The 21,019-nt window shown below is 34.2% G+C and overlaps 1 protein-coding gene and 1 long non-coding RNA gene across 7 annotated transcripts in view; one reads left to right on the forward strand and one right to left on the reverse strand.

The window, feature by feature from the left end:
- Positions 1–9,591, forward strand: part of LOC140696810 (uncharacterized) — a 65,766-nt gene extending 56,175 nt beyond the window's left edge. The window contains exon 2 of the long non-coding RNA XR_012073344.1: positions 9,451–9,591. This is a non-coding gene — a long non-coding RNA (uncharacterized lncRNA). The remainder of the gene's footprint in view (positions 1–9,450) is intronic.
- Positions 1–18,989, reverse strand: part of CTDSPL2 (CTD small phosphatase like 2) — a 65,270-nt gene extending 46,281 nt beyond the window's left edge. The window contains exons 1-3 of one of the 6 annotated variants that reach the window (XM_072962538.1): positions 18,360–18,451; positions 16,358–16,477; positions 1,691–1,902 (exon numbers count right to left, since the gene is read on the reverse strand). In XM_072962538.1, coding sequence (XP_072818639.1) covers positions 1,691–1,876 — 186 coding nt within the window. In that variant the 5' untranslated portion in view covers positions 1,877–1,902; positions 16,358–16,477; positions 18,360–18,451. The other 5 variants (XM_031672840.2, XM_072962540.1, XM_015237215.3 and 2 more) reach the window with 5 other exon arrangements.
- Between the last annotated feature and the right edge of the window lie 2,030 nt (positions 18,990–21,019).

Below are 21,019 nucleotides of genomic sequence, written 5' to 3' on the forward strand. Positions count from 1 at the left end.
AGAAAAGAAAAAGAATAAAAAATGTTAAAAAAAAAAGAAAAGAAAAGAAAAAGGAAACTGACAGCAATTTCTATAGAAATCCCTGAGTGTTCTAACTGGCACAGGCAAAAATTTGCTAACCAACAAAGACAGATTTAAGACTACTAAAGGAGAAAAAAGAAGGCATGATATGATATGATGCTGCATTAATAGAAGAATGTCCAGCTCAAAGGAAACAAAAATGAACAGAAATCAGAAAACGTAAGAAAAACCCACCTTCACTTCTGGTTGTTACCTTTCATGAATAACAGAAGAGGGTGACCAAGAGGGTGATATATACTATACAATATATAATGTCATATAATGAAAATTAGAAATATTTAGCCAGGACAGTGATTGAGGGTTTGCACTTGCACATGGAGAAAAAGAACAAATGAAAAAGTAAAGGGGAGATCTATTTTCTTCAAGATGGAAAAAACTCTACATTTATAGAGTTGTTCAGAGAATGAACTAACATCGAGTAACGTTCTCATCAGAGGCTAATGACAACCCATTAGGAATTTATAGATTCAGAAATCCATGTTTCTGGAAGGAATTTGATCTTTTATACAATAATACTAAAATACTTCTAGTATTACATAAATTAACTCAAAGAAACTTTAAAAAATTCTATCTAAAATTAACAAAAATAATTTTTACTTATATTATTAGTAAAATGAAACAAAATAAAACTACCAAAGCAAAGAGAAAAATTCTACAACCACAGAATATTTCTAAATCTTGGCCAATGGTTCACAGTAACCAGATTTTGTTAATTCTATGACTATCACTATGAATAAATCACCATGTTGATTTATTTTCTAGTTATCAAAGTGATAAACTTACATTATAATAAGATTTATAACATATATGCATACATATATAAATAATAAATATATTATAAATTATAAAACAAAATTATAAATATAAAAAATAAATTAAAATAATCCCAGGAAAGAACACAAGAGTAGTCAACAGTGATAACAAAATATATATAAATGAATGATAATAACACTATCCATTTATAGAGTTCATTAACATTTCTCAAGCTGCTTTTCTACCTGTTTGCCATTTATCTGAAAGAAACTCTGAGGCAGCTCTAAAGCTGTTAGTGTTAGTCCCATTTTACCGTCTTCCTGAGGCTCAAAGGGGCAAACGACTTTCTTCAGATCATTCAAGTTAGTCCAGAGTATGAATCTGAATCATGACTCCTGGTCAGTGTCTATTCTTTAATAACTTTGTTTTCTCTTTAATGAATAATACATTTTCATTCTACAAATGTTAGAATTCAGGTAGATACGGGAAATCATCTTCCCAATTAGATAATGTACCAATATTAACAAGAAACTTTAACTTATCCTTGAGATGAAAAAAATGGAAGTAAAAGAAAATAATGTAAGTAAAGGAATAAGAAAAAATTTCTTTTACTTCCCATAATACTATGTTGAAAAAAATGCAAGGCTAAGAGAATCAGTTAAGTAGAAGAAATAATGTTTTCTTGAATGGCCATTAAACATTTCATATGTAAATACTCTTTTAACACCAAAATGTAGACATATTCCTTTAAAGTAAACTCTAGCAATATTAGATTTCTCATCTTTACACACTTAAAGAAAACAACCTAAACTTCACTTTTAATGATATAAGTAAAAGGTAAAGATAAAACCATTACCTTGGGTGTGCTTCCTTTAATGAATTTTTTAATTGAAGACAACAAGCCGGTTTCATTCTTCGGTGGTTTTTCTCCTCCTGAAGGCAGGCTATCATCAACCTCTGAATATTTCCTCTTTGCTCTGGCAGTGCGTTGTGTTTGGATTTGATTTGATTGCTGAGAAGCTTTCCGTGCTCTCAGCCTCATCTTTTACGGGTGCCACATGTAAAACTCTAAGAGGAAAATAATAAGGATTATTAAAATTAAAATTAAACCTAGTGTGCCCACATGTGCTCAGCTTATATACCAAAAAAAAATCTCTTGATTAAAAAGAAGTCTGAGTCTCCAGAAGACTGAAATAAGAAGCTAACATTTTAATTGAAAGGCTTAGTGCTTTGAACTTTATATACATTCTCCCAAATAACCATCCCACAACTTCTGAATTATCTCTCATGATCTAATGAAGTAGGAGTAACACCAAAGAGTGTGCATGTTCCTTCCCAGAGCGCTATGCTGCCTCCAGCCATGCCGCATTATCACTCATTCATTCAACAAGTATTTATTGGGCATTCACCACATTTCAGGCACTGGGTTATATAAGCACCTAGTAAAACGAGATAGAGAAGGTTTTTACTCTCTGGAGCTCACATTGTACTGGAAAAAGTCCTTAGTCAATGAATTAATTCCATGAGCACAATTCTAATAATCAATAAGCATACAAGAAGAACAAGAATGGCTGGATCATTTTGTGGGATCTGATTTTACCATACATAATGGTACTTTAAAAACTGAATTCATATATCAGAAAGAAAATATGAGACCATCTACTTGAACTTCCTCATTTTTGGATGAGAAATTAATGGCTGGCAAAATTGTCCCAAGACTTAGAAGTAGTTGAGAACATACCCTAAATTAGAATCTGTGAAATAAAATACAAAAATTACTACACTAAGAATTGAGAGATATTACCTCTAATCCTACTTCAATCACAGCTAAGCTATAGCCACTTAACTATTTTTTCCAGCTGTATAATGAATACATTCATCATACCATCTTGAGGCTCAAAATGAAAAAGGAATTAGAAAAAGCTATGAGGTGCAGAGGACCATACAGCTACTCATAACAGTGAATTAATTCACAGAAAGTCTAACTCCACTTAAGCACTCTAAACTCCTGAATGTGCAGAAATTCTTGGCAGAGGGTAGGGTGTTCACAGACAAATTAGGAAGTTTAAGAAGTCATGCCTTCCTACAATGAAAAAGAACATGAAAAGAAAAAAAAAAAGAATATGAAAAGAATATACGTATAACTGAATCAATATGCTCTGTACACCAGAAACTAACACAAACTGATTTACAAGCTGATTGTAAATCAGCTATATTTCAATTAAAAAAAAAAACAAAAACGCATGTCTTCAGTAATTGAATAATATAGTCACAGAAAAAAGTTAGAACCCTCTCCTCTTTTTAAAATACAGAAACTGCCTTGTGTGCACACACACAAGCACACAATCTACTCCAACAAAAAACCCAACTCAAAGGCTTTACCAGAGTCCTAAAATATTTTTCCAAAGAACAATTTAGTTTTTCATTACTAAATGGTGCTCAGTTTTAAGTTGTCATCCTCAAATATAATATTGCCTTTTTTCCTAAAAAGTCAAAGTTAACTTTTAGAGGGATTTACCCAACGCATGTATTATTTACTTAACAACTCTATTAACAGTGCATAAGTTTTTTCTTAATTCTTTTGTTCTTCAGCACAGAATTCCTTAGAAGTGGAGAATTCCCATATAGCAAATGCATGGGGTAATTTTTCAAAAAGAACATTATTTTTAATTCAATATCTGTAAAATTAAAAAAAAATTCCCCAAAATATCTAAGGGTGAACCTATCTTAAATCCAGAATCATTAAATGGAAATTTAAAAATTTATGAAATAATACACTGATATAAAGTAGGTCTTAAAAGACTGAAGACATATAGCTAGTCCAGTCTGACGAGGTTCAGTTCGCTAAAATTTAAATATTTATTAGTCAACTGCTACCAAAATGGTGATAAAGGATAAAAGTGATAATCTGTTCCCATGAGAATCAAAATCTAGCATATCTATATGATACGTATATCATATAGTGTATAAAATGCTAGGTCAACGCACATGAGAGAGTGAAGAAGGTTCTGGGAAAGCTTAAGAGAAAGGTCCTTTGAACTTAAAAATAACCAGTGGATACACACTGGAAAGAAAGACAAGAACATTTAAAGAAGGAAGCTAAAATGTAGAGGGGTTTGGTCCATTCCAACAGTGAGCTGTAAAAGGTATACTTAATAAGTCTAAAAGGGCTGGAGCAATCCAGCCCTCATAAACTTTCAACATTAATCACTCACAAACCAGATGAAGAAAACACATACTTTTCAATCCCACATGGATGCTCACCAAGATAGACCATATGCTGAGCCATAAAACAAGTCTTAATAAATGTCAAGACTAAAATCTTACAAAGTAATGTTCTTCAACCACAATTATACACCAAAAACAAATAAACAAAAAACTTGACAGTACCACATATACTTGGAAATTTTAAAATATATTTATAAATAAATCATGGGTCAAAAAGAACTCACAAGGGAAATACAAAATACTATGAAATGAAGAACAACAAAAAGAGAGCATATCAAAATTTCTGGGATGTAATAAGCAGCATTTAAGAGGAAAACCGTAAACATACATGCATCTAACAACAGAGTCCCCAAAATATATAAAGCTGAAACTATCAATCTAAAGTGAAAAATAGGCAATTCACAATAATAGATGGAGACATTAATATTCCACTTACAGTAAAAGAACAACTACAAAAGATCAACAAGGTAACAGAAGACCTGAACAATTCTCAACATCTCAGTCATATGTATATAGAACATTCTAACCAACAACTGAACAATGAAGCCAAAAGTTGGTTCTTTGAAAAGGTCAACAAAATTGACAAACCTTTAGACTAGCAGAGAAAAAAGAGAAAATTCAACTTCCCAAAACCAGGAATAGAAGAAGGGGCATTAATACTAACCTTACAGAAATAAAATGGATTGTAAGGGAATACTATAAAAAATTTTACACCAACAAATTAGGTAAATAGACTCAATGGACACATTTCTATGAAGACACAACTAAGACAGACTCACGAATAAATCTGAAAGACTCACAACAAGTAAAGAGAATGAATTAGTAAGAAAAAATACCACAAAAAAAGTCCAGGACCAGATGGCTTCACTGGTAAATTTTACCAAATGTTTAAAGAAGAACTAACACCAATCTTTCTCAAACTCTTACAAAAAATCGAGGAACACCTCCCAACTCAGTCTATGAGGCCAGCATTATTACCCTGATATCAAAGTCAAACAAAGAACCTCAGAAAAAAAAAAAAAAAAAGAGAAAAAGAAATCTACAGGTCAGTACTCCTTGGAAACATAGACACAATTATCCTCAACAAAACACCAGAAAGCTGAATCCAACAGCTTAATAAAAGGACTATATACCATGACCAAGTGGGATTTATCCCAGGAATGGAAGTATGGTTTAACATGAAAACCAATCAAATACACCATATTAAAAGAATAAAGGAAAAACTCCACGTGATCATCTCAATTGATGCACGAAAAGTATCTGACCAAATCTGACACCCTTTAACAATAAAAAAAAACTCAACAAACCAGAACAGAAGGGAATTTTTTCAATCCAATAAAAGGTATCTACAAAAAACCCCACAACATCATACTTCATAGTGAAAAGCTAAATGCCTTCCTTCTAAGATCAAGAGTAAGACAAGGATATTTACTCTCACTACTTTTATTCAACATTTTACTAGAAGTTCTAGGCAATGAAGCAGGAATAAAGAAGTAAAAGAAACCCAAGTTATAAAGGAAAAGGTAAAACTATCTCTTTGTAGATGACATGTTCTTGTATAAAGAATAACCATAAAAGCAGTTACCATAAAAAGAAAATAATAAACTAGACTTGATAAAAATTAAAAATATTGTGTTCACCAAAAATCATCAGTAAGAAAATCAGAAGGCAAGCAATAAACTGAGAAAATATTCACAAAACACACATCTTGAAAGCACTTATATGCAGAATATAAAGCAATCCTAAAGCACAATAATAAAGACAAACAAGCCAATAGAAAAAACTGGCAAGAGATTTGAGAAGACATTTCTTTCTTTTTTTTTTTTGGTGGAGGTACTGGGGATTGAACCCAGGACCTTGTGCATGCTAAGCACACACTCTATCACTGAACTATACCCTCCCTCTAGAAGATACTTCATAAAAGTATGATTGGCCACAAGCATATGAAATGACACTCAGTATTACTCATCATCAGAAGTGCAAGTTATAGTTATAATAGCATACTAATCCACCTCTACTCAAATTGCAAAAAGTAAGAAGATTGAGGATATGGAACAATGAGGGCTCTCATATTCTTCTGGTGGGAATCTAAGGTTTCAATAACAGTTGAGCAATTTCTAATAAATAACACATAGCCCTTCGATCCAATAATTTCATGTCTAGGTTTTTTATCCAAGGGAAATGTAAACATGTCCACAAATGTACTTTTACAAAAATGTTCCTGGCGGCTTTATTTACAATTGCCCCAAACTGGGAACAACAAAAAGCCTAGCAACAGAAAGATGAATATTGCGGGCTTTGTGTTTGTCTGCTTGTTTTTTTTTTACAGTGGAATAATAATCATAAACAGAAAGCAACAATTACTAATATAGTCAACAACATGAAATAATCTCACACTGAGCAATGGCAGACACAAAAGAGTACATATTTGGTGACACCATTAAAAAGAAATTCTATCAAAGGCAAAAATAATCTAAGGAGAAAAAAATTGCCTTGAGGAAAGGAGATGTCCAATACTGTGATAGGGATATGGGTCTATTCGTCAAAACTTACATCTAAGACCTATGTATTTCAAAGTATAGGTATTTTACCTAAATAAACACACATATAAAGTTCTTATGAATAACAACCAATGTATTTCAAAGTATAGGAATTTTACCTAAATAAACACACATAGAGTAACAACCAATCAGGTAGGAAGAAACTGGGAACAGGTTGGGTAGATTCAACAAGAAAGATAAAATGTTAGTAACTAAAGAAATTGAGAGATGGGTATATGGGGAGTCATAATACCTTTATTTACTTTGTGTATATATCTGACATTTTCCATTAAAAAATAACAATAATCCCGAGTACCAGATTTACTTAAAGGGTTCAACACCAAGAAACTGTTGAATAAAGTCAAAATAGAGTAGGACAGGATCAAATGAGAAAAGCAAAGAGAATGCCTAGAAAAAGTGGGAAAAAGGAACATAAACTAAGCAATCTCAGACAGCAATCCTCCATATTTTCAAAGATGATTAGAAAAATAAGAGAAAGCTCCACTTAAGTCAAAACCTATCTTGAAACAAACCTCCTTCTAAAAGTTCAGGAAAACAAACATCACATTAAGAAGTAACAAATTAGATCAGAGCCCACAAAGTTATCATAAAAAAAAAAAGAGAGAGAGAAGCAGAATAAAATCACTAACTTCCTACAGATAATAAAATTATAGAAAGATAACTCCCAAAGCCCCCTAAACATATTACAACTATAAACATCTTCCAAGCAAACTTAAAAACACTAATACAAGAACAAATTTAACCAGAATTGGGGAAACAGGGGGATGGATCAAAAAGCAGAACTCAGAAAAAATTTAAAAGCAAAGAAAAAAAATTATTCCAGAAATGAAGACTAAAAGAACAACATACAGAAAAGTGTTCCGTAATTTATATGATCACTAACCTGTTGGAAAATTAAATTCGTCATAATTACTAATATCACCTCAAATGTAATAACTTTGTACACAAATATCAATCTACATTTGTGATTCTACCCTTAAGACAACCTCTTAGAAGGGAATTTATGAGCTCAAAAATTCTTAACATTAGGTAGTACCTCTAGAAATACTAACAAACTGCTTTTTGGAAAGATGATTTCAACTAACAAGATAAGAAGAGTGCCTATATGACTGAATGCACATCAGAATTTGCTTTTAATTTTAAAAATGTTTGCTAATTAAATGTTATTTTAAATTATAATTGTAACTAGTAAAACTATTTTAATTCTAGGGTACCTGTATGTCCCATTTTGTTAAATGCCTGTGTATGCCCTTTTTCATTTTTTCCCTAAGAATCTAAAACACTAAAATTGAAAAAGACTTAAAAGTTCAAACTCCCCAATCAAAGCAGAAATTTCTCAGGTAGCATTCCTGTGTCTAAAGGTAACCTAGAATCTGCCTGAATGCTTAAGGAGACATACAGCTCACTACTTCATAATGCAAATATTAAGAAATGTTAAATGAATTCTAAGCAAAAAATTTTTTAAACTGAACTGAATGAAACCTGCAAATATGTACTGTCAATTCCCTTATTTAACACATTTCTAAGAATTTCTAAGAAGAACTTAACTCTAGCAACTTGGTTAATTATAATTTTTCTTGTTTTAAACACAAAGTTTAAAAAAACTTTCGTTTTAATACGTAAAAACAGGTACTAGTCATAACTTTTTTAGTTTACAGATATGGCTTAATTTAGAGGAATTTAGATATCTGCATTATTTCCTCCCCACCTCTTCAAAATGACAGAACTACATTTCACACTTTAAAAATAATCTATTTCCAAGGATCTCGATAAATATTTGCTATCTCTTGGCATTTCCTGCAAATTACTAAAATCTTTAAATGTCAATGCTTACCTGAACACAGAAACATAATCCAGCCAAGTATTTTACCGAAGCAATGTGTAAAATGGTATCGTGCTGATTTTCTATAAGGGTTCCTGCCTGTCGACTTCAGAAAAACCCTCAACCTATTCTTTCCCAAAACAAAGTACCTATTTTAGCTACATTTATCTGAACATGGAAAAGGTTAAAGTGATATATAATCAATACTTGTCCTTTATTAACCACTGTGTGCAAGGCACTTCCTAGGCTGTTTCTAAAACATTATTTCACAACATAGTGTCCATTATTTCCATTTCACTTTATTTTTCTCATGATTTCCATTTTATGACTGAGAAAAATGAAATGAGGCAATGGAAGAAGTGTTCTAACTTCCGTATAATTTCAATAAAATAACCAGCAATGTAAAAATAGTGTAACTTATCATCAACAAAAAATTTTAATTAATTAAAAACTTATCAAAAATTTCTATTTCTCATTACACTCAAAGTTTTTTTTACTTCTACCTCTTTTCTAAACAGTCATTTACAATGGGTGATTTTCCTGCATGCAAAGGGTTAAGCAGGATTAAGAGAAAGATAAGTTCTGGGAAAAGATAACAAAAATTGTAGAGGAGGTGCTGACCACAAGATAGTTTTGGGGTAACCACAGTGTTTAGGGAAGAGGAAAAAGCAATCAAGGGCCAACTGGGGAATTATTCTTTCTTTACTATCAATTTAGCCAATTCAAACCCTCTCCTTTGGTTTAAACCAAGGAGAAGGCAAGGGAGTTTATCCCAAGCAACCTGAAGCCAAAGAAGACACGGAATTACAAACTACAGCCCCAGAAAAGAGAGGAGAGCTTCTCTGATTAGTAACTGGAGTTTTGCCTAAAGGTTCATTTTTATACATTAATTGGGTTCTGCCTGTAAGAAAAGCTGGGGGCGGAATGCCATTACCAGCATAACAACCAGAAAAAAAAAAAAAGCTAAATAAACTACAGAATTAAACTTTTTTTTGAACCCACCAGAGATCTGAGGACTCAGGACTGCCAAATAAAGATCCTAAATGTCCATCGACAAATGACTGGATAAAGAAGCTGTGGTATATTTATACAATGGAATACTACTCGGCCATGAAGAATAATAAAACAATGCCATTTGCAGCAACATGGATGGACCTGGAGATTGTCATTCTAAGTGAAGTAAGCCAGAAAGAGAAAGAAATATACCATAGATATCACTTAAATGTAGAATCTAAAAAAAAAAACAACAACAAACAAACTTATTTACAAAACAGAAACAGACTCACAGACATAGAAAACAAATTTATGGTTACCAGGGCAGGAAGGGAGATGGGAAGGGATAAATTGGGAGTTTGAGATTTGCAGATACTAATATACATAAAACAGATAAACAACAAGTTCATACTGTACAGCACAGGGAACTACATTCAATATCTTGTAGTAACTTATGGTGAAAAAGAATATGAAAACGAATATATGTATGTTCATATATGACTGAAGCATTATTCCGTACACCAGAAATTGACACAATGTTGTAAACTGACTATACTTTAACCAAAAGTTGATTTTTTAAAAAGATCAGTAAAATGATAAACCTCCAGTAAGAAAGAGGAAAGAAAAGGAAGACACAAATTACCAGTATTAGGAATACTAGCGTGAACATCACTATACATCCTACAGACATTAAAATAAAAGTAATGGAATATTACTAACAATTTTATGCCCATACATTCAACAATTTAGATAAAACGGTCAAACTCCTCAAAAAATTTGTACCACCAAAGCTTACACAATAGATAACCTGATCAGCCCTATATCTATTTTTAAAAATTGAAATTGTAGGAAAAAGTCTCCAACAGAAAATTCCAGACCCAGATGGCTTCACTGGAGAATCTTACCAAATGTCTTTAAAAATAAAATAAAATAAAACCCTACACAAACTCTTTCAGAAAACAGAAGAGAAGGGAACACTTCCCAACTCATTTAACAAGGCCAGTACTATTAACTGAGCCAAGTATAGGTCAGAAATTGCCTACATAATACTTACAATAATCAAATTACCTAAACTTAAAAGATAAAAGGAAGAGTTTTAAACACATATACAGCCCCATCTTGGTAATTCTACTATGTATGTTAGAATTTAACCATCTTTGAGTTTTTTTAGAGTGCCATTACCAGATGAGTTCTTTTCTATTACCAGTAATAATAGCATAAAACAAGTAAAGACAGGGAGATGAGTACACTAGGGAAATAATTCTACTACTAATGAACGAAAAGGATACAATTTAAGATTACATCACAAAACAAACATAGCAATAGGGAAATAACATTTTAAACCTAAGCACTCATGACATTGGTGGGGGGAATATATAATGTGAAACACTTTCATTTTTTCAACATTTGAACCAGGTCTTATTTCAGGAATAGAAAAAGCTGATTGTTCAGCAATCTAAAACTGGGCATGAAGTTTACTTTCCATGTACTTGCAGCCCAGCTAACATGATTGGGAGTAGGGAGTGGGGATTCTTCCAAATTGCAACATTAATTCTTTTAGCTTTTCTGTATCTCTAAATTTCAGACTCTCATCCCAAAAGTGAATTCACTTTCCCCATCTCATCCCTAGTCTCAAAACCTGCTTTTCCTTTTGTATTTTTCCTACTATATTCTTGATTATAAGTAATCCACCTTATCATCAAGCTAGAAACCATCCTAAACATCCTAGTCATTCTTCCTTCTCCGTTGTTCTCTACAGTCAGTCACTATATCCTGATGATTTGACATCTAAAATATTTCTCAGCTTTGTCCCCTTTAAATCCATCCTCTGCACTCCACAAATCTGCCTGTTCCTTCAAAATAAAGATTAAACTCTGACATTATATATAAAACCCTACAAGATCTACCTCTTTTTTCATTGCTATTTGCTGCCTCACTCTTTGCACTCCAGTAGTAAGTTTCCCACCAACAATGCTGTACCATGCTTCTGCTTTTCTCTTTACCTCAAACATTCCTTCCTTTCAACTAATTCTTAACCTCATCATTTAAAGCTCAGCCCAAGTATCATGCACCCCCAAAAGTAACAACTTCCACATACCCATGCCTGTGTAAACCTATAATTATCTCTCCCTAGCTCTTAACAAATCATACTGAAACAATCTGTTTATGTACCTTTAATTGCACTAAACTGTAAGAGTCTTGAAGGCAGAGATCTTATCTGTAATTCCAACAACCTGGCATACAAGATAACTCAGTCTTTGTTAAACTGAACCATAATTTTTCTCATTTCCCTCAGACACCAGAGAATGGGGGAAAAACTATGTCACTGAAACACAAACAATCCTCACTGCGGTAATCAATTCTTGCCCACAAAAAGAGACCTACAAATAAAACTAAATATATTCCTTCCTCTTAAGATTTCCTTCCTCTTCACAAAATCCCTGACCCTAAGCAATATTTGACGCCAACAATAACGGCTGCAAACTGTCTTGTGTTAACAAGATTAAAATAATGATAGAAGCATAAACTCAGTTGATAATTTGCTATTGAGGTCTTGAATACACAAATTTCTATTAGAACAACAAAATAGCACATGTATATGAAGGATTCTTAACAAATTATGTAGGACTAACATAATGTATATTTTTCCAAACAAATTTTTGCTAAATGAAAGAGAGAAGAAGGGAACCAAAGTGGGTAAAAAATATAAATAAAGAAAATTGTAAAATCACAAATCAAACTAAAGGCAACAAAGTCTGCATTTCCCCAAAATTTAGGTATATATAAATCATAAATTGGCTATATATATGTAGCAACCTATAATGAAAAAGAATATGAAAACAAATATATGTAGGTACTATGTATGACTGGAACATTACACTGTACACCAGAAACTGACACATTATAAACTGACTATACTTCAATAAAAAATAAATAAAAAAATAATAAATTGGCTATATAAAGAAAATATGCATCCAAGTTCTGGAGTAGGCTACCGAGGGAGTTACCAGAGGAATAACCTCTGGACGAGGAAGTTATCAGTCCTGAATCTATCATTAGTTAGCTGGAACACTGATTAAGTCATGCAATCATTCTAGCACTTTCCTCAACAGTAGAAGTAGCTACTGGACATCAGATCATTGCATTTTACTACATGTAAATTTTACCTTAAAAAAAAAAAGAGCTATCAAAATGGATGATGAGTCATTAATTAATCTGAGCTTTTTTCATCCTTCTATCACATACAACTCATCTCGAAGCACCCTAATTAAGACAAACATTTACTACATGGTAAAAAGTCTTCAAATCGTTCATTATTAAGGAAACAAAGACTAGAGGATACTTTTGGTCTCCTCTAGCTCTAAATTTCTAAAGGTTTGTTAATTTATTATAAATGGTATCACTCAGTTTATATTTATGAGAGAAAAAGTAGGTCCTTCCCACCTACTACCTAATAAAAGTCAAAAGCCAACTACCTCTGAAGGATTAAGTAGACGAGTATTATAGAGTATTCTATAAAGCATCAACTCCAAGACAGGGAGATTGTTTTCACTGAACCCCTCCCACCAAAGTGCGTGATGAAGTGGTCTTTTGGGTGCTTATTACCTGATGTATGATTTTTCTTTTTTACCAGCTAATATTACAGAATTCTTCAAAAACTACTAAAAATAAAATACTTATAATTAAAAACATATGAAAAATGCAGAGAATATACAAAAAATAAAACAGCTGCTGAATTAGGTTGATAAAATTAAGCATCTTTTTCCTTTTAGTTTTCTTCAGTGAACCAGAAAAATAAATAAATAAATAAAGCCTTTTCCAAAACCACGATCAATTAATTTTCTCTACAGAAACGAAACATGTAGGTTGTTAGATTACTGATGATTAAATTGCTCAATGAAAATATGAACCGAATTTTGTTTGTATTTTTACTTTTATGAACAGCTTTTTTAAAGGTGGCATTATTCCATTTGTTGATCACTGAAAATACCTATTGAGGCACAACTACTCTCATATGTTTTAAAACACTATCATCAGCACCTCAACCAAAAACTCTGTACATACTCAGCAGAAATACCATTAAAGCAAAATCAGTATTTGTTATATACAGGATGAGACTATATACCCTGCTGAGGACATCCTTGTATTTCTTTCACCTAAGCTCTAAGGGAACAGTAATTTGGAGACTTTTAATTTTAATTATCCACAGAAAATATAATTTATACATCTTATAAAAAGGGCATTCTATTATATGGCATGAAAGAAATTCGCATCAAAAAACTTTATAATACAATGTTTATTGCATTATGTTAATTTTAGCAAAAATATAACTTACGAGTTCATAAGAACTAAGTACTTATAATACTCATGAAAACTTGCCAAAAGCACATGGGAAACTTGTCATTTCAGTCTATCACTTTTCATCATATTATTACCCTTTCTATGGAATATATATATTCCAACTATGTAATTTTTTAAATTTACTGGGGTCACCTGAATACATGCAAGTTACAATGTACTTAACAGATAAATTAACAAAGAAAATTTGAAGATTAAAAAAAGTGAAGCTAATTTTGGCAGAATTTTCCTAAGAGTGCTTTTTATTTAAGCAGGTCTCACCAAAACTGGGGAAGGGGAGAGATAACTACTTATTTATACTCGTTCGACAAAAACATCTATTTAAAGAAAAAAAATTATATTCAACTTACTCTCAGGTCAGTAGAAATGTAAAACCCTCAGAAAAACACTAATTTGATAGTAAGAAAAGAATCAATAAGATGTTGACAAAAAGGGAAAAGAGTTATGAAGTCTTTGAGTATCTGAAGTAACTTCCTACTATCCTTATTACTATCTACCTAGGAAAAACTAGTCATTATGATTGAGATAAACTTAAGTTTTAAGAGGGAATTTTTATTTAAATTACTAGTCAAAATGAGGTATAACCATAACTCTGTAACAGAAATGCTCTCTTGTTTGTTACTACCAACATAAATAAATAAATAAAATAAAAAGGTATATTACCAACGAGGGAAAAATGCATGACTATCTGAAATGTGGCTGTGAATATTTTTCAAATAACTTTTACCAGTACATCAGAAAATTAAAGGATCGTACTGTACAATTATCTTATTTAACAAAATACACTAAAGAGGTACTTGTAAGGTCAGTGAGAGGTTAACCATTTTCAACTCACCAGGATATTCACATATATTTGGGAAACACCAGGAAGAAAGCAATTATTACTAAAACAAATAATCATAATTTTTCTCAAAGATACTTATTCTGTATATTTTTCTTTAAACAATAATATTGTCTTCTTTTAATAAAATATACTACTTAAGCATTACTTTAACTGATCAACACAAGAAAACTAAAATATCATTTTATGATGCTAACAGTCTTTATCTCCCTTTCTTATTTTTAGGCTCTGCTTTTTCAGTTCCCAATTTCTCTATCTAGAAGCATTTAGTCCAAAGAAAGAAAATATTCTTCCTAAACTATATATAAGCCACTATTACTAAATGTAATCCCAATTATTTCTGAAGAATTCAAGTGTCTTCTAATAGTTTTGTTTCTTTAATCAAAGTAATAAACAAATTTCCTTGTCCTAAATTATAACTATTATGAAAACCTTACTGCTAGAACCTCACGTCAAAGTGCTGTTGATGATTCATGTTTAATCTAAATATACTTCCTTTTCTATAGCCTCTTTAAATTAATACAGGAGAGCCTATGATTACCAATAAAATATGGGGTCCCTAATATAATCAACTGGCCTACTATGAACGTATACTAAAGGTAAAAGACTTTTTTTGTAAATATTTTACAACACTTATTTTCAATGGCATTTTAGTGTTTCTCTTCACCCTTTTCTAAAAATACCATACTAACTGGGGGACCTGCAGATGAGGTCAACAAACAAAAGGCCTGGCCAACTTAAACCATGTTTGTCCTTAAGGTCTTACAATTCTTCTTGGGACCACACTTAGTCTAACTCCTCATTATTGTCAGATTCCCAAGATTCCCAAAGGATTCCAAGAAGCCCAAGCTTCTCACTATAATTCTGCCCCCACCACGCCTTTCTTCCTCAGACAACGTTCCTGTGACACACCTCTCTTGATCACAGCTAGTGCTTAAAAGCTTACTTCTATATTCCACTGCCTCTGAACCCTCACCTGTTTCTGGTATCAACGAATTTATCTGATAAACTAATCTGTGCTAATATTGTCAATAAAAGGCAATAGTTTAAACTTCCTCTTCCAGAGAACTTGTGATTTTAAATAAAACACTTTAGGAAGAATTCCTAACAAAGGAGAGACACAAAGTTTGGCAATGGCAATTCTCAAATTATTCTGCATAGCCAACCACCTAGTCTACCTATTTGTAATGCAGATCCAATTACAATTTAACACACTTTAAATTAAAAATTAATACACAACATTGTAAATCAATTACACTTCAATAAAAAAAAGTTAATGCAGTCATACAACCAGTAAAGAATACATGCCTGTCTCAGATATACGCATCATGGCAAATGTCAAGTAAGTGGAAACTAAAAGTACTTAAATATATGGTTTTATCTTAAATCCCATCTCTGTTAAATCTCATCTTCAAAGTAGAGTAAATGACCCCTGTAGCCAATCCAGTTAAAATGGTCAGGTAACTTTTTAACCTACCCGGAAGAATTACTTAAAGCATAACATGTATGAGGTCCTCGCTGCACATTTGATATTTATGACTTAAAGTGTATTTTCCACTTTATGCTTTCACAACTTGGTAAATTATAAATATAGTTAGATATTGTTTATTCTCAATTCTGACAAACCACTTTGTTCCAAAATCTATGACTGAGATAATTTAATATCATTTTTATTCAACCTGCAATTAATCCTATAGTTACAAGTCTAGTGTCTAGTACCTCCTTTCTGAACAACAGGTCCGAGGTTTTTGACCAGAACTGGATGGATTCTGCTATATAGTAATCTTGTAAAGAGATCTCTTGACCAGAAATTTCAAACATGAGATCAGCTAGATGAATCTGGAAAGATAAAACACTTTATTCGGAATTTCTTAACAGTGGGAAAAGAATAACATTACTAGCTCAAATGAAATAGGAGAGACTACGTAGACTACAGTATTGTAAAACATACCAATCCTATTTCGGTTTTTCTATGCAATCCTATCTGGAATTTCTATACAGCTACAAGTCCACAAAGGTTAAGGACTATACCACTTACAGCTTTCACAGCCTTTCAACCTACACTGAAAAGAGTATTCGAAGAGCTGAATGAATGAAGAATTAAAACAGTTTAGGAGAATTCTTGAAGACAAAGTCTATATACAATATTCACTCAGCTACCTATAAAACACATTTTATTAAAAACAATGTTTTATAAACTACACAAAAAGGTCACTAATGTGCAGATAAAGCCTACATAGACCAATAATCTATTTTACATCCTTTAAAGTCACATATTTGGCCCTATTTCTTAAACAAATTAACTCAGCAAGTATCTGACATGCCTTCACCTTCACTTCCCACCCCCTATTCTTTTGCTTTAGAAGATAAGTATGAAGTCCAGCTCAATCCTAAAAGACTGCTTCACCTAAGAGCTACATTTTGCCTTGACTTTCTTTATGACCTTGGGGGGAAATCTACCAAATGACGGCTATGATGTTTGTGTGTTTCCATTTATTAATGAAATTTAATCCTAATATGCTAACAATAGTTAAGTCTTTTAAACTGAACCTACAGAGCTGAGAGCCTTTGAATTACAAACATCAAATGATGTGTAATATAAACCACATTTAAAAAACTTAATTTGACTAGTTTAAAAAAACAAACTACAAAGGCCCCAAATTTAACAAGATTGAAAAACAAATTCTAAAAAACACCAACAGCCTCTTTATGGACAACTGGTCTGCAATGTGAAAAAAGGAGAGGAAGAAGAAATAAAAGTAGCCTTGACTAGCTATTTCCTTGCTTTTATAAGGCTAACAGCTAGGCAACAAATGAAAATTTTAAATTTGGCAAAGAATAGGGAGATGGTATACAGAGAAATCTACAATCTGAAAATTAACGAAGATAAATCTACCTTTTAAGTCACTAATTTGTATACCTTTGTTGGGCAGTAATCTTGGCATTGCTTTATTAGCATTAGAAAGATAAATCCCTGCCTTGGGGGAACATCTACGAAGTACATTTCATTTTAGGATCTTAGAACAATTTACGAGCAGTATCTCTGTAGGTTTCCCTAGGGTACTCTAAAGTGCTTACCATCATTCACACATTCAGCCACCACTAGGGTGAAAAGTAAATAAACACGATTTACTTATGCAATTATTTACCAGGTAATTCTAGTCAAGAATGCACAGGTACACATCTATACAGATATTTAATACCCAAAGAAAGCGTATAATACTACAGACGGTAAGATTTACTCTTAAATGACCACTATAGAAACCAGAGGCCTTCCACATGGGTTGTTCACTACCACTACTCTTGATCTGAAAAAGTAACAGTGTCAACTCAGCATTCTAACAGTACAGAAGACAAACAGAACTTAGTGAAATCTCCTTCCAAACACTCAAAAGGTGTTTATAAAAACTGAGATAGAGCAACGCCCCCCCCCAAAAGCACCCTACTAGAAAGAATGAAACATCGAAAACACCGGGTGGGTCAAGATTAGAAAAGCTGATCTACCCAATTACTCGGAGGGACCACACGGTTTGGGACTAGGAACGAGATCGGGGTGGGGGTGGGTAGCAAAGTGAAATCTAACCCCAGAAATCACAACACAGGCCGCAGCCGGAGAGCTGAAGCTGGCGGGAAGTGAGCTCCCTTTCTGTTCCCAGGGGAAAGTCCAGAGAAGAGCGGCTCCACACAGCGGACATACGAGGCGCCAGCAGTGCATGCCTACCAAGGCGCCAGAGCCGCTGGAGAACCTGGTTTAGAAGGGGAGGAGATCCCGGCAGACGGCCCTGGAAGAGGAGGAGGACTAAGGTTGGGAGCAGCGGCAGCGTCTGGAGGGGGGGGATTACCTAACTGTGACGACAGAGAAGTGTCCTCAGACTCCGGCGATGGTCCCGACTGCGCAATGTGTGGTGTCTTTCCCGCTTAGCCAGCAGCAGCAACAGAACCAGCTCCTTCAGCCAGTCGCCATTTCCCGCCTACCGACCTGCTGCACCGCACGGACAGGGACCCGGATGGAAAGCGGCCTCTCCGCGCAGGCGCTTTGACTTCCTCCTCCCCCTCCCTCCACAATTCCGCGAGGTGGGAGGGAAGGAATGCGGGCGGCCACAACGGCAAAGAAAAAAAAAAAGCCAAAAAAACAACTCTACTTCCGTGAAGAGCGTTAGAGTTCCTGCCGCCGGAAGAAACTCGCGAGTCCGAACTCCTGACAAAAACTGAACGCAGAGCCAAAAACCGGATGGAGTAACAAGGACAAAACCTATGAGGCTACGCCAGTGCCTGGGGGATATTTGTACTTCAGGGGCCTCCGTAGCTGGTTGTGTAGTGGTCGCAGGGGGAGTAGGGAGTAAAGCGTTGGGAGTGGAGAGGCGGGGACCCGACGGACGGTTTTTCCTCCCGCTGCTAACGGAACTGCTTAGGCACAGCTGGGAGGGGGAGCGCGCCCTCGCCCCGGGGGCGGGGCTTAGGAACGCGTCGCTCAACCTGGCGGCTAGGGTTTAGTAACCCGGGCGCGCCAGGTGGGTGGAGCCGAGTGGGACCGGGTGGTACCAACCGCTTGGCGTGGTGGAGGAGGTAGTGTGCGGAGAGCGCCTGCCTGAGGCCGGGATAAGACGAATGCTTCGTCTCTCCTGGGATCCCGGTGTCCCCTGAAGGTCCTCTTTGCACATCACCTAGAGGGCATAGCAGTTGCCCGTGGATTATACAAACCTACCTCACAAGTGTCCGGGGCGGTTCGCAACGAAGCGAGACCATTAGGACAAATGGGTTCCTACCTGCAGGCGTGGGTCAAAGGACTGCCGACCTCACGGGGTGAGACTGTCAATCCGGAGCGTCCAGACCTAGTGGAATGGCAAAAAAAATCCCTAAGCGTAGTGGTTGGAAGAGCATCATCTATTTACCAAAACTCCGGGCCACTCTGATTATTAAGTCAATAAATATTTATCGAAAAACCATAATGTGTTAGGTCTGTACTAGATGCTAGGAGTGTAACAGTGAACAAGGCAGATACGGACACTGTCTTCCCAGAGTTCACAATTCATTGAAGAAGGCAGACAAACAGGATTTAAATATCGTGTGATAAAGTGGCTACAAGTTCTTGGCAGGCGTTGTAAGAGCACAGGAGGGCTACCGATAAGGAGGTCTGGAAAGGCTTTCATGAGATGACATCTAAATGAGACAGGATGAGTTGATGTTACAGTGTTTAGGTAAAGGAAACTAGAGATGGAAAAGTCCAAAGATCAGATCTCGTTGAGCACTGGGGAAGTTTTTCTGTGCACGGGGGATAGATGAGTTGCCGGGCATATAGTGGAGAGAGATGAGGCTGAGATGTAAGCACGGAACCCTTGTGAATATGGTTGTTGCTGTTTCAAAGTGTGGAATAGGTGCTTTGTCTTCTGAGAGACTTCTATACTACAGATTCTGTCAGAGCTCAAAATTCGTTTGGATCCTAAATCTTCCTGGTATAGAAATAGTCTGAATGTGACATTTATGGAGAGCCCGTGGTATACAGTGTGCAGAACTGGTAATAGTTCACAAAATAATAGATTCCTGAAAAACTAATTGAAAATCAACAAATAATTACTGATTATCATGGAAATTACTGTGTATCATGGAAAGCAATAGAATATAAATTACTGAATAATTACCTCAACTGATTAGTAAAATAATTTTTGAATCAAGTAACATTGGAAATATTTTTGAAAAAAGATGTTTCAAGAAGTGGTTATTTCAAAACGTCCCTCCTAGAACTTAAGTAAAATATTACCATTTACAAAGCACATTTATATGTGTTTTGAATCCCCCCAAACCCTGTGAGATAGGTAGGTGATATTAGTACCCCCATTCTTTAGTTGAAGACACTGAAATTTTTTTAAAGGGGGACAGAGAAAAAGTGAAAAACAGATACCTTATCCAAAGACACCTAGTAAGAAATACAATCAAGATTCAAGTCCCTCTGCTCAATGCACCACATCCTCCTGTGTCCTATGGCAATTTTACTACTGTTAGATGTTAAGATTAGAAAGATTGCTGGTAGTAAGCCTAAATGCTTTTGCAATTTATTTAACATTTTAACACCATTTACGTCCAGTGGTCTCTTTCTACTAGCTTCTTTTCTGCAGTATCTAAAGATCACATGAGATTATTTATGGAAAACACTTAGCAAGGTGTTTTCCATACTCCTTAAATCGTACTTGTTAATGACATTAAGTTTCAGTAACAACCCTGTGCAAGATTTAAAATAAAATCGTTTTAAAAATACGAACTTAAAGAGTGTGAAGTATATTTAGATGCAAATCATTAGCCACAAGAAAAAAAATGTAATGTAAAAAAACTATTGGCATTATGTGCCTTTTGAACTATTCAAAACTATGCTATATGAAAACATTA

This window comes from Vicugna pacos, chromosome 6 (assembly GCF_048564905.1).
Source record: "Vicugna pacos chromosome 6, VicPac4, whole genome shotgun sequence".
In the NCBI taxonomy this organism is placed as follows: Eukaryota; Metazoa; Chordata; class Mammalia; order Artiodactyla; family Camelidae; genus Vicugna; species Vicugna pacos.